The following is a 13,142-nucleotide window of genomic DNA, read 5'->3' as shown; positions in this document are numbered from 1 at the left end:
CCTTGGTATTTTACTCATCCCACCTACCCGAAATACCTAGTGGGGGAATTTCTTGGCTTAAGACCTCAGTTGAGCCTCCAATTGAGGGGTTAAGTTAGGTACCTAGTCTGCTTTGGACTTACTCCGCATTGTATCGGAACGAGGCCGCCCCGCTCGGTGAAGTTTACCGTGGTCACTGCTTCCCTCCCCTGCTCATCATCACGAGGCTCGGGCTCGGGATTCTTTGTCTCTTCCTCTCTCTTCCTTGGGTTCCCCGTCCCCTAGCGCTAGCATCAGAAATTGGTCATGTGCTGGCCTTCTTCCTTCGCTTTTAATTCGCATCGTGCACCTAGCCGCTGACACGCCACAAAAGACACGCAATAGGAAGATTTGGTCATCATTCCAAATCACCCATCCGTCACTAAACCAATTAGGAAACTCGGTGTCAAAAACATACAATATGCCGGATGCCATACCGGCTCTACCTCAGCCATGCCAGCTCCCTTCGGACCTTGGCGATTGCGACATGGTTCAGGCCTCATTACCCTGATATCTGCCGTACCAGTAACTATCGCCATGGTAGCAACGAGGCGAGCTATAAAAACCATCGAATCGGGACCGTTCAAAGTGACGCTAACCAATTCCCAGGATTGAAACATCCAAGCTGATCTGGCACCCTAAGAACTCGTTCGGTTGGTCCCTTCTCGCCAAGGCAGTTACGCATGTGGCAAGGAATAGCCGTGATGGGCTCCCCTTCGTGTCTCGTCTCTCTCGTCGCCGGCATCGTGGCACAACAAGGGGGGACTGGTCCCGAGACTCCGAACCCCTGCTCGTGCGTGCACTGGAAACGGGCCCTTCATCGCCCACCGGCATCATCCCGTGAGCAGTTGGTCGTATCTCAGCAATGAGATCAGCAACTACCCGGCCAGGTCCTACACTACATCTCGCTATGAAGGTGCCACGCCTGGCCCGCGCTGGTCGGACCTGAGCTTCGACATTTTTGCCTGGGCATCATCAGCCTAACGTGGTCCGTGGTTTACTACATTGGTAGAGCATCGGCGGGTTTCCATGAGCTCTGCCCCAACCTGAAACCCTGATCACTCTGCTGAGTGATCAAACCTATAGCTCGGGCATGGATGGAACCGTGAGCTAGCCTAACAACCGGGCTCCTGAGAGCCTGATTTTGGACGTGTAAAACCCCCGGCTTTTATCCACGGGCTGGTCACAGGAAAACTGCGCCGGTTTCTTGGTATAGCCGCTTGTCATGAGCCGTATCCCATCACAGGAATTTGCAAAGCCGAATGATTCCGAAAAGGGCCGATTTGTTTGTGCCCCTTACGCCGCCCCCTATCCACGACTTGTTTCCCAAGCAACAGGAAGTAATCAGGAGAAAATCCAAGCAAGTTTGCGGTGGGGTGTTTGAACAATGAGGCCCTTACTCAGCGTGATGCAGCTCATCACAACGGGGTGATTGAGATTGTGTAGAAAGCGGCACTGTTCCCTTTGATGTTGGGATGTTGCAGTGATTAGTCAGGCCACTTTGGAATCGGGGTTCCTTGTTCTAGGACAGACAGAAATCGAAACAGAAAAATGAGCTCTCTTTGCCCCACAAGAAGTCAATGAAGGGCGCACGCAGGCTAGGTACCTACCTATGCAGCACTGTATAAATACCACTAGTGATCTTTGATAAGCCGAAGGGAGTCTTTAATTAATGTGATCTCATCTTTCTTTACCTACATTTTATGAACTGGCACGGCATTAACAACATGCCCCATCAATTGCAGGATGAACCCCTTTCCGGGGATGGGGAAGTAGACCTCTACGCCCCTTTTATCAGCGACACCATCCTCGAGGTCCGTACGGGCAAGATGAAGACCATGCCTGGGCTTACGGCGAAGTCAGGCATTGACAAGTCGATGCACGACAAGGCAGTGCGCGTGACGGAGTTGGGTCTCGAGGGCGACGAGCACGACCCGACTTTTCATGGCGGCATCGACAAGGCCATCCACGGATGTAAGTGACCCCCTCTCCTTGATGACCCAAGCGCGTATCAACCCCAAAATACTAACCACCCAACAGATTGCTCAACCCACTACGCAAGCTGGCGCGCCGAGTACCCCTCCGCAGCCGAGGCCTTCCAGCCCGGCGGCTTCGGCGAGAACCTCGTAACGCGCCACCTTAACGAGCGCAACCTCTGCATCGGCGACATCGTCTCCATCGCCCCGCCCAACCCTGACACCACTTCCACCTCCCCCTCCTCCCCGCCATCCCCACCCCCCGTCCTCCTCCAAGTCAGCCTCCCCCGCCAACCGTGCTTCAAACTCAACCACCGCTTCCAGCTCAAGAACTTCGCCCCGCAGACCTGGCGCACCAGCCGCACCGGCTGGTACTTCCGCGTGCTGCGGCCGGGCCACATCCGCGCCGGCGACACCATCCGGCTGGTCGAGCGCCCCCACCCGAAATGGACCGTCGAGCGCGTGCAGGAGTATCTGCACCGCAATGTGGGCGACGATGAGGCGAATGAGGAGCTGGCGGGGGTGGAGGTGCTGGGGAGGGAGTGTAGGGATGCGTTTTGGGGGAGGGTGGTGAAGAGGAGGGCGAGGGTGAGGAGGGAGGAGAGGGAGAGGGAAAGGGGTGGGAAAGGGGGCGAGGAGAAGTGGAGGGTGTTTCGGGTGGTGGAGAGGACGAGGGAGACGGGGAGGGTGGAGGGGTTTGTGCTGGAGGCGGTGCGGAAGTTGGGTGAGGGGGAGGGGGAGGAGGGAGAGGGAGAGGGAGAGGCGAGGCTGAAGCCTGGGGCGCATGTCAAGGTTAGGTTAGGGAATGGCCTGGTGCGTGCGTATTCTGTGGTGGGCGGGGATCGGAACCGGTTCGAGTTGGGCGTGGCGCTGGATGAGAAGAGTCGGGGCGGGTCGAGGTATCTGCATGAGACGGCTGTGGTTGGACACGAGGTGGAGGTGGGCGGTTTCACGGGTGCGGTACCCTTCGCGAGTGCGGCGAGCCAACATGTGTTTGTGGCCGGTGGCGTGGGCATCACGGCGTTTCTAGCGCTGATCGAGTGCTACGCGAGCATCAACCTCAGCGTAAAGCTGCACTATGCGGTGCGTTCGGCCGACGAGGTGCCGTTCCGCGAGCGCCTGGCCAAGCTGGGCGACCGTGTGGTGATTTACAACAAGGCCGCGGGCCAGCGGCTCGATATTGGCCGCATTATCGAGGACATGCCGTGGAACTCACAGCTGTACTTTTGCGGCCCGAAACGGCTCATGGACGAGGCAGCCAAGGAAACGAGGGCACGCGGCATCGCGGAGAGAGAGGTGCACTTTGAAGCCTTCGAGGCGGACGTGTCGGGTGACCCGTTCGAGGCCGTCGTGGCCAACAAGGGGGGCAAGACTATCAAAGTGGGCGAGGAAGAGACCCTCCTCGAGTGTCTGCAGAAGGAATTTGGCGACATCGACTCGAGCTGTTGCGTTGGCAACTGCGGGACCTGCCGCGTGAGCCTCAAGGGAGGCCGCGTAGACCACCGGGGCACTGCACTCACCGAAGAGGAGAAGGCCACGTCTATGCTGGCGTGTGTGAGTCGTGGAATTGGATCTATCACCATCGAGATCTGAGCTGTCATAAGAAGGCCGTCACAGCGATGCCACAGCGCGTAGTATGGGATCTACATCCATGAAGATGTTCCGATGGACAACCTGTTTGCATTCTGCACTTCTTCCTCAGCCGCTTTGAGCAGGTGCTCGTTTCATGGTGGTTGGGTTGGCGCTGGCCTTGGGCTGCTCTTTAACCTGGTTCAATCGGAACTTACCCAAGGCCGAGAACTGCCCTGCTGATGATGGCTCGAACGAGGAAGCTGCAGTTTATCGTTCTGCAACTTGGCCTGTGATAGGTAATCGACATTTTCATTATGGTACTGCCGAACAGTGCCACCAAAGGCGGATGGAGGAGTCCGTTGCCTAACGTGATACGGCAGAGCCCATCTCACGCTAGGCGCCCGGCTTGACTGATTGCCACCTCTTGTTTGTCACGTAGGCCATCTTGGCAATGAGTGGTGTGATAGGTGGTGGGCTTGGTAAGTGTAGCGCCAATAAAGTGAATATATCGTACCCAATAACATCTCGTGTTCCATCGTGTTACTCGTCACAAAATGCAGACAGGCTAATGGGGAACAAGCAAGAGAAAGTTGGCACAGATACACAGCCAGTCATCTCGGACTCCCACGGTTCGAAACCATCCTGACGGGTGGGGGAGGCCGAGGACATCACAACCATGATAAAGCCGGTTTAGTAAAACCGGCCGAGTGGTGAAATTCCTTCCCACCGAGGTTACAGAGAGGCTCGGCGGGACGGATGCAGACCTGTCGATTACCAGCAGGGCACAGCCTATCGGACCAAGCTCCGTTGCAGGACGCCTGCAGGACTTTCTTGTTATCGAGAAGCAGAGCGAGGCTTTCTGGTCTAGACCTGCGAACTCCTCTTGTCCCTGCATGGGGGCTCGGGGGGATGCTCTCGGCATGCGGGGGAAGCGAGGCTATAGGCATTGGACGCCTTGTGCCGTCCTGCGGCTCCAATTTTACATACCTCGTGTTCGGTCAATTAACCTCTCGCTTGCTTGTGCCCGACACGACCCGGAGCTTGTCACGCACACGGCTGGACTCGACTTTCTTGGCGGTTGCTTTAGGTGATACAAGATGGTGCTGTAAGTGCTGGTAGTTCGATACACAGTGAATGTTAGAGCCAACGCCACCGGTAGCTGCATACGCGAATACTCACACTGCACTCCAAGTGATGGGCAATTTTATCAATCTAACCAGCATTGGCGTGGTGGCCTAGCGATAGGGCTGGTCAGGATTGGACACAATGGCTACTTGTAGAAATGCGAGAAATAGCCTCATTTAACTGAGAAGACTAGCCGAGTTTGAAAAGATGGAGGGTTGGATTCGCTTGTTTTTATTGCGTTGTTGTTGAGGTGAGAGCGAGGGTAGTCCCAACTTTACCTGGTATTTGGGATTGTGGAATAAAAGACAAGATACATTCATTAGAGTTAACTATCTCCCAACACCATGTTTAATTTTGTAAAATTGCTGGCGTCGCTTCGTTCGTCAGTCGCGCGGCCCTTCGCTACGCTACGGGGCGCTTCCTTCCTCTCTCCCGCTCCTGGCAATTTTCCTGTCCCTCTCCGGAGGACAATCCGGGTTAGGGTTGAATACGGGAGAGACGAAGCGCCAATATCTGTCCGTCGGCCAACAACTCTATCTACTTGAGTCGTCTTCTTACACTTAACTATAGCTACTAATCGTTTCTATTCTGCCACTCACGTTACGTCTCTACACTCACGTCCTCGCTACTTACAAATCAATTAGACTCTTGAGGGAACCTCCCCCGCCACAGCATATAACGCCTGCAGTTGCCTGGTAGCGTGATCGGACAACTTCAACCCCATAGCTCGTGATGGTGTCTCGCGGTAGATCCTGCTGCGGTCGAAGGGCCGCTCAAACATCAGTCCGCCGAGTGTCTTCACCCGCGAGACGACCACGTAGGAGAGGCCAGAAGCAAACTCTGGCGCAGAGATATCGCAGACGACCTTGTCCAGGGTGATGCCCTGTGACTTGTGGACGGTGATCGCATAGCTGACCCACAGCGGGAACTGCTCTCTCGAACATGAGTTGGCGCCGACCATGAAGTCCTGCCGCACTCGGAGGATGGGAACAACCAGCTTCTCTCCACTGCGGAGCGGCTCCCCGTTTGGCATCGTGAAGGCCGGGCCGTCGTAGTCATCGAAGGCCACCATGATGACCTCGGGCGGGTCTCGCAGCACGTCGGCACCCTCTTTCCAGGATATGTCGTAGACTGTGCCCTGTGCGCCGTTAACGAGCCCGACGTCGGCCCACAAATTCCGCGTCAGCATCACCCTGCAACCAACACACAAGGGCAAGCGCTTGGCCAAGTTGCCGGCATTTGAGGATTCCACCTTCTCCGCGCCAACACCCTCGTGTTTTGCCTCGACCTGAATGGCGGGGCTGTCCAGGCCAAGCATGTGTTGGTGGTTGTACTCGACGACCTGGGCCTTGGTGGGATAGATGCGAAGCGCATCGGCAAAGCTGTCAACCTGCTCGGGAGAGAGCTTGACAGAACACCTCGAAGCAAGGAGCTCCCAAGAGGGTACTGACACATCAGCCATTCGCAGTTCTTCCAAGGCCCGCCGAAACGGGGCCTGGTCTTCGCCCTGCTGCCGCTGTATTGTGGTCAGAAACACCGACTTGTCGAACGAGAGGTACGCATTACGCCCGACGATCTCGATGTCCTTCAGATCGTCGCTTGTCGAATACAGCGGCTTGTTAAGGACAGGGGGGAGCTGGAAGAAATCCCCAATCATGATGACGCTGAGGCCGCCGAAAAACTCGTCGCGACGCTCCGGGAACACCTCCCGCAGGCGCTGGTCGATCCATGCGAGGGTTTTGAGGCCCAGCATACTCTTCTCGTCGATCACGAGGTAGTAAATGGCCCTAAACCGCCGCTGCAACGCGTTCAGGACTGTCGGGGTCTCGGAGAGCGGGCGGTAATTGCCGTCGACGGGGAGCCGCAGCAGGGAATGCAAAGTCTGTCCCCCGATCTGGTTGCTCGCCACGCCCGTCGGAGCTGCTCTAACGATGGGGGAGGGTCGGCCATAGGAAGCCGCCTTGGCCTGAAGGTGAGAAGATATCACCTTCACCATATACGACTTGCCAGTCCCACCTCCTCCATGAGCTTGACGTCAAACCAGCGCTCCTTGCAGCGCAGGCATCGTTGCATCTCCTCTGAGGCAAGCGCTTCGTCGAACTCCCTCTTGATCGCAATGTCTTCGGCCAACAGCGGCGTCTCCTGGTCGTCGCCTGTGAACCGCGGACCGGGTTCGTTAAATTCGCGCGGAAGGTTTCCTTCGGAGAGGTTGTGCGTGCGTGGGCGGCCGGTGGGATTGCGTGCTAGTCGAGGACGTCCGCGAGGGCGTCCGCGAGACTGAGCCGCGGGTTCGTTGAATTCGCGCGGAGGGTTGTCTTCGGAGAAGTTTTGCGTGCGTGGGCGGCCGACGGGATTGCGTGCTAGCCGAGGGCGTCCGCGAGGGCGCCCGCGAGACCGAGCCGAAGACGCAGACGGAGAACGGCGTTTGGGAGGGCGTCCACGGCGTGGCGGTGTGTGTCGCAAGTCATCCGCGTCACCACCCAAATCGTCTCCCTCAGCGGCTTGCACGGGTAGCAAATCGCCTCGGCTGGTCGTAAGCGCCTCGTCCTCAGCATTGAGCTGCTGTTCTCGTCCAATCAAGCTGCTTAACGTCGGGGTTTGCGAAGGCTGCACGCCATGGCGTCGTTCCACGCGGTGGCGTCGCTGGATTGTCAATCGTTGATCCCGAGCGGCTGCCGTTTCCGGGGTATCTGTAGAAACGCGGCCCCTTTCGTGATACATTGCAGCAAGGACGCCGTGCGTAAGGTTCCGTCGAGGCCCAGGTGCAAGCGCCGGTGCGAAAGCAAGGGGAAAATCATCTCCGCGGCCGATTGCGCGAGAAATCTCAGTGCTCGCTCGCGACGCTTCAACCTGCGATAGGTTAGCTGAGGAAAGCAAGATCGCGGCAGATGTGCAAACGGCGGGAGTCGCGATGGTCGCGATGGTCGAGCGGATTGCGAGGGCATGGATGGATGGATTGAATAAACAGGAGCTTCCAGCTGGAGCATGCTTACGAACCAATCGAAACTCGCGATAACGGGCATTTCCTTATCAATTTTGCATAGTAATTTCCTTATCAATTTCGTATAGTAATTTCCAAAAGTTTGAGCGCAATATTGTCCTCCGGACAGGACAAGGTTAATCTCATGAAGACCGCATTAAATAACTATGTAATTAATGACCATTGGAAGCTCTAGGTTGTCCGGGTTTTGGTGTCGATTGTTTCATCCCAAGCAAGCCAAGCGAGACAGGCCACTTGCTCCCAGGCTGGGGGGCGTCGCTATCGGGCAATCGACCAATCGCAGCCACCGATAAGCTCCGCGAGCTGTAAAGTGGGGCCTAAATTTTCTGGACAAGGAGCGATCGAAATTCAAGTCTTGAGCAAGAGCGCGCCGAGTTCACAACCACCAGTCCTCACAATGGCTTCAGGTCCCGCAACAGTTGGAGAGTTCTCCATACTCCCAGTATCGATTGCGCCATTACCATCATTCCCCAAAAATGTCATCCACTACCTCTACGTACGGCGCAACGCGCCCAAAATTCCGACCACGACCGACGCTCGCAGCCTCTTCCTGACCAACGTGCCCGTCGACAGCACCGAAGCCCACCTCCGTGCCCTCTTCGCTTCATTAGTCGGCACGGGCCGGTTTGAGAGCGCCACTTTCGAAGACGAGCGCAAAGATGCGCATTCGCTAGCCCAATCCCCAATCGACGCTGCGCAGCCAGCTCATGCCGCCCGCTTATTACAGGCCCACGGCAAGAAGCGCAAGCGGGAGGACGAGGAGGTCGAGCGAGCGCAGGAAGAGGCCGCGGCACGCCTGCCGAGCACATGGAGCCGGCCATTACGGAGGAGCGGTGGCACGGCGGTGGTGCTGCTCGCCGACGAGAAGAGCGTGGAGCAGGTGTTCAAGGCAATTGCCAAGGCGCACAAGAAGAAAAAGTACCCTACCTGGGGCGGCGAGGAGCTGCCGGAGGGCCGAGTCCCGCCGCTTGGTTCGGTCTGGCTCAAGACACACAATCGGCTCACCTACGCAGATAAGGAGGCGCTGCAAGCATCAGTGGACGCCTTCTCGGCGCTCTTTGCCCGGCGCGAGCAGGAGGCGGCCGAGATCGCCAAGCGGCTGCGGAACGAGCCGGACGAGGACGGTTTCGTCACGGTCACAAGGGGCGGCAGGGCCGCGCCGGCGAGCCGGAACGAGGCAGAGGAGGCCAAGCGCAAGATGCTGGAGAGGCAGGACAAGAAGAAGGAGGAGCTTACAAACTTCTACCGGTTCCAGCTGCGGGAGCGGAAGAAGGAGGAGCAAGCGGAGCTGCTCAAGAAGTTCGAAGACGACCGGAGGAAGCTGGAGGCCATGCGGGTGAAGAGGGGCAAGTTTGTCCCCGAAGCGTGAGCATGCAAGGGGGTGCCAAGGCAAAAAAACCAGACGAATATACCTCCCTACCCATGTTTGGGTCGCAACTAGAACAAACGGGTGTGGTACGGTATGCAGCAGCGGCTCCGAGATACCTGCCGGCTTGGGAACCCAATTCGGGGTGTAAGGCCCAAGCACGACATCCAGAACGGTAAGTGGTTTCCCTTTTCGTTCTCTTCACCTCCACTTTCACACACCATGATGACGCACGCGGGGCCATCAGACCGTCCCTCTCGGCGCTCGGGGGGTTTCTCCCTTGTGGCCAAGGATACAAGGTGACAAACACCGCGATGCCAATAATCTTCTCAAACTCTCTGACGTGTGGTTTCTTTCTGGCGTAACCTTGATTTACAATCGAGCTAAAAGCATCATCGACTAACGTTTGATGTTCAATTTTAGACAAGGCAGTGACGTTTTGGGGAGGACTGAGCGACAGAAGATCGCGAAGACTGGAGGGAGGATGGGCAGTGATGGGGTCGGCTCGGCTGACCAAGTGGGCTGTTCCTGGTCAGAGGGGGGGAACTCACCGTGCACGGCACGGAAAGCAAAGCCTGTCAATAGACTGCATTCCCGTCTCCGCGGGACCAATCCCAGTTGAATGTTTGTCTCCAAATATGGATCTGCACCGAGAATGTGCAGGCTTTTTTCTCTTCTGACATGGTACGAGGTTGTTTCGTTGTTAGGGGTGCCTGCAAGGAAGGGGCTTGAAGAGGCGGGGAGGGTTAGGGCTGATGCAGCAGATGCAGCACCGCTAAGCAGTTTGCTTGAAGAAATTGCAGATCCCATGCCAATTACGGATGCCGCTGCCACGGCAACGCCCCGCCAAATAAACAGCGCCTGACGGGAGCTGGAGATTGCCAAACGGTGTCGCATTGAGCCCGAGCTCTTGGTTGCACCGAGAATCCCGGAATGACATCTTGCACATTTGGGCTTGATTTGGTTTGATTTTTCTTACCGACACGGAACAGGGTCTTTCCCACCTGCATCTTTTGTGTGCCCCTGCCCATATTATTCCCAAACCGCGCGATCCACGATCCACGATCCAGCATTGATTGCTGTTTGGTGCTTGTTGGAGAACAAAAAAAAAACTCGAAGCCAAAGAGAACCCATGAAGACCAAGCGTCGGCCGCGATGATCGAGTCCGAGAACTTGCGTACGGCGTCGCTGTACATCAACAACCAGCTGTTGTCCCGTGGTCTGCTCCGCGATGGCAATGGCATCGACTTCGCCCAACCGGGCGACACCGATACGGCGGTGGCCGAGACCATGAGCCGGATCATGGCCGTGGTAAATGATCTAATTCTACGGCGAGATGTGAGCATTGGCCCCCCCCATACCTAGATACCCGTCGTCTCGTCGCTAACTGTCCCCTCCAGCGAGATGCCGAACACCGCGAATCCCTCTCGGCCACCCTGCGGACCCTTCGTGCCGAGTCCTTGCGGCAGGCCAACGATATCCAGCGCCTACAAGAGAAATACTCTGACGCGCAGCGGAAAGTTGGTTTGAGCGAGGCCGCCGAGGCTGCGCTCCGCACAAACCTCAAGACAGCCGAGGGCACCGTTCACCGCCTAAAAGAAGAGGCTGCGCGCACAAAAACACTCGTGGCCCAGACGAGGGCTTCGTGTGCGAACGAGGTGCGCAAGCGGGACCGCCAGATCGAGGGCCTCAAGAAGGCCGTCACAGAAGCGGGCAGGGCGAGAGGCGCCGGCCGAAGCACCGGAATCACATCCATCCATGTGGTCGGCGACACCGGATCCGAAGCCGAGCACGGTGGGCCGATGGTCGACGACGACACTGAGCAGAGCCACGATCTCCGCACAGAAACCAATGCCTTCCTGGCCGAGCTGGCGAAGGGCCTCAGCGAGGAGAATGAAGGCCTGCTACAATTGGTGAGGAATACGACCGAGCACTTGAAAGAGATGAGCGGTTGGGACGTCGCCAACGGGAATATGATGGAGAACGGGGACGGCCATGCCATGGTTCTCGCGGCCCACCCCGACGATATGTCGCTCGAAGTCAATGCGGTGCTCGACCACCTACGCACGATCTTAACGAACCCGTCATTTGTCCCCATTGAGGAGGTCGTGGTACGCGAGGACGAAATCCACAGGCTGCGCGACGGCTGGGAGAAGATGGAGACACGTTGGAAGGAGGCTGTCCATCTCATCGACGGCTGGCGAAAGAGGATGCAGGCGAGCGGTCGGCCCGTGAACGTGGAAGAGCTGAAGATGGGACTGCGGCTTAGCCCGGTGAAGGTGCGCAACGTGGAGGAGACTGCACACGGATATGCCCTCCGTCTCGCCGCCGTCCTCGAGGACGAGGAAGTGGATGCTTCTCAGCTACTCGACGACGAAGGGTCATTGGACTTGGTTCCGCGCGCCGAAGCCGACGAGGATGACAGCGATACCTCAAGTATGTTCGATCACGACGTCGACGTCGACGACTTGGACGTGGAAGAGCCGAACGTGGAGATCCTGCAACAATCAGTGATGTTGCCCTCACCGCCACTCCCCCTGCCGCCACAGCTCACCCCGCTGCGTGATTCTTACACGGCGGCGAACCGTGGCGATCGCCCACATAACAGAAAGCCCCCCAAGGGCTTCCCGACTATCTCAGAAGAAAAGAACCGGGGCTACGAGGAGGACGAGCCTCCTCTCCCCCCGCCTCATGCCGACCAACCCCAGCAGTCGCCGAACAAGAAGCCAACCCTGTCGCTACGCACGGTACCGCCGGAAGAGGCTGCCAAGGTGGAACTGCCGCCCTCTGCTCATGTTTCGACGCCAGACGCTTCGGTTGGGAGCATGTTCGCCAAGGCTGCTGATGAGCGTACATCCAAGACCTCGACAGCTTCTGCGAGGGCCCAAACCCGTCCGGCCTCCACGACGAAGAGGAGGGAGTCCCCTAGGAAGAATGATCCAGCAAAGAAAGAGACTACTACGAGAAGGGAGGCCATCGGGAAGGAGGCTGTGAGGAAGGAACCTGTGAAGAGGGAGACCGCGAAAAAGAAGGAAAGCGAAGAGGTGAAGACTACGGCCAAGCCGCCGCCAAAGTCCCGACCGACCCGACCCCCAATTACCAGAGGAAGGTCAGACACTAGGCCAGACGATAAGCCGGGCCATACAAAGCCGCAGCGGGCCACTTCAGCAACCTCGGCGACCTCTGTTAGATCCGCCGGCACTACTAAAAGCGCCAACAGAAGCGTTAACAAGAGTGCAAACGCTGAACTGCCTCCTCCTCCGCCACCCCACGCATCTGTACCATCCCCGGCGCCATCACCAAGTCGTTCGCCAAAACGCGTCAATTCCCGCCTCCCGTTACCCCGGCCCGGCTGTAACAATGTGCTCCCCGCCCCGCAACAGTCGCCCCTCAACATGGCCACCATCACCGCCAAGCTAGCCGCCTCGGAGCGCGACGCCGACGCAGCTCGCGTACGAGCCAAGCTCAAGGCGGCACGGCTCGGAAAGGGCATCAGCCTCCCGCCACCCGGGACGACCTCCACCGCGAGCACCACCCCTACCGAGCCGGAACCGGAGCGCAACACGGGCACCCTGAGCACCCGCTCCGAAACCGACAGCGCCGCGGGCACCGCGTCCGCTTCTGCGTCGACCTCGGACGGCGCGCCTAGCTCCACCACCACCCGCGACGAGGACGCTGACGAGTTGGGGTTCTCGCCGCCGCGCAAGGCTCAGCAGCCCTTGTTGCAACCGCCAGCACAGCAGCAGAAGCAGCATAAGCAGAGTGGTGGCGGTGGTGGTGATGCTGAACTGAAGAAGTCGCCGATGCGGAAGAGGGAGCGGAGGACGAGCAAAACTACCTCGCGCAGGCGGAGTACCCTCAACTCGTGGGAGTTGGATGCCCTGATTCAAGGGGGGAACGTCACTGTTGAGAGGTAGATGGATTGGATGGAAGCTGCACTGGATGATCCTGCATTTTTTTTGGACTTTTGTTTACATGTTCTGGGGTTTGGGAGGGTGCGGAGTGTTGATGATGGTGTGGGGGAGTTGATTTCTTGGGAGGTGAAGGGGAGTGAGGGCAAGAGGGGGGAAGGGGGATACGGTCT

The 13,142-nt window shown here is 57.8% G+C and overlaps 4 protein-coding genes across 4 annotated transcripts; 3 read left to right on the top strand and 1 right to left on the bottom strand.

The window, feature by feature from the left end:
* Positions 1-1,745: 1,745 nt before the first annotated feature.
* F5144DRAFT_477677 (pyruvate kinase-like protein) lies at positions 1,746-3,587 on the top strand (the record flags this gene model as incomplete). Its single annotated transcript, XM_066785059.1, has 2 exons — positions 1,746-1,992; positions 2,059-3,587. 2 exons carry the CDS (start codon positions 1,746-1,748, stop codon positions 3,585-3,587), a joined length of 1,776 nt encoding a protein of 591 aa, XP_066648032.1.
* Positions 3,588-6,754: 3,167 nt separating this feature from the next.
* Positions 6,755-7,824, bottom strand: F5144DRAFT_20371 (uncharacterized protein). The gene is made up of 3 exons (XM_066782941.1): positions 7,689-7,824; positions 7,041-7,541; positions 6,755-6,921 (listed from the first exon to the last, which is right to left on the bottom strand). Exons 2-3 carry the CDS (start codon positions 7,410-7,412, stop codon positions 6,868-6,870), a joined length of 426 nt encoding a protein of 141 aa, XP_066648031.1. The 5' UTR covers positions 7,413-7,541; positions 7,689-7,824; the 3' UTR covers positions 6,755-6,867.
* On the top strand, positions 7,752-9,495 carry F5144DRAFT_20306 (ribosomal RNA-processing protein 7-domain-containing protein). The gene is made up of 2 exons (XM_066782935.1): positions 7,752-9,233; positions 9,482-9,495. The coding sequence occupies exon 1, from the start codon at positions 8,090-8,092 to the stop codon at positions 9,059-9,061; it is 972 nt and encodes a 323-aa protein (XP_066648030.1). The 5' UTR covers positions 7,752-8,089; the 3' UTR covers positions 9,062-9,233; positions 9,482-9,495.
* A 465-nt stretch (positions 9,496-9,960) lies between these two features.
* F5144DRAFT_607838 (Afadin and alpha-actinin-binding-domain-containing protein) lies at positions 9,961-13,107 on the top strand. The gene is made up of 2 exons (XM_066791572.1): positions 9,961-10,396; positions 10,459-13,107. Exons 1-2 carry the CDS (start codon positions 10,214-10,216, stop codon positions 12,973-12,975), a joined length of 2,700 nt encoding a protein of 899 aa, XP_066648029.1. The 5' UTR covers positions 9,961-10,213; the 3' UTR covers positions 12,976-13,107.
* The last annotated feature ends 35 nt before the right edge of the window (positions 13,108-13,142 follow it).

Source organism: Chaetomium tenue (assembly GCF_020726465.1).
Source record: "Chaetomium tenue strain MPI-SDFR-AT-0079 chromosome Unknown F5144scaffold_1, whole genome shotgun sequence".
NCBI lineage: Eukaryota > Fungi > Ascomycota > Sordariomycetes > Sordariales > Chaetomiaceae > Chaetomium > Chaetomium tenue.
This window is presented reverse-complemented; position numbering and strand designations above follow the sequence as displayed.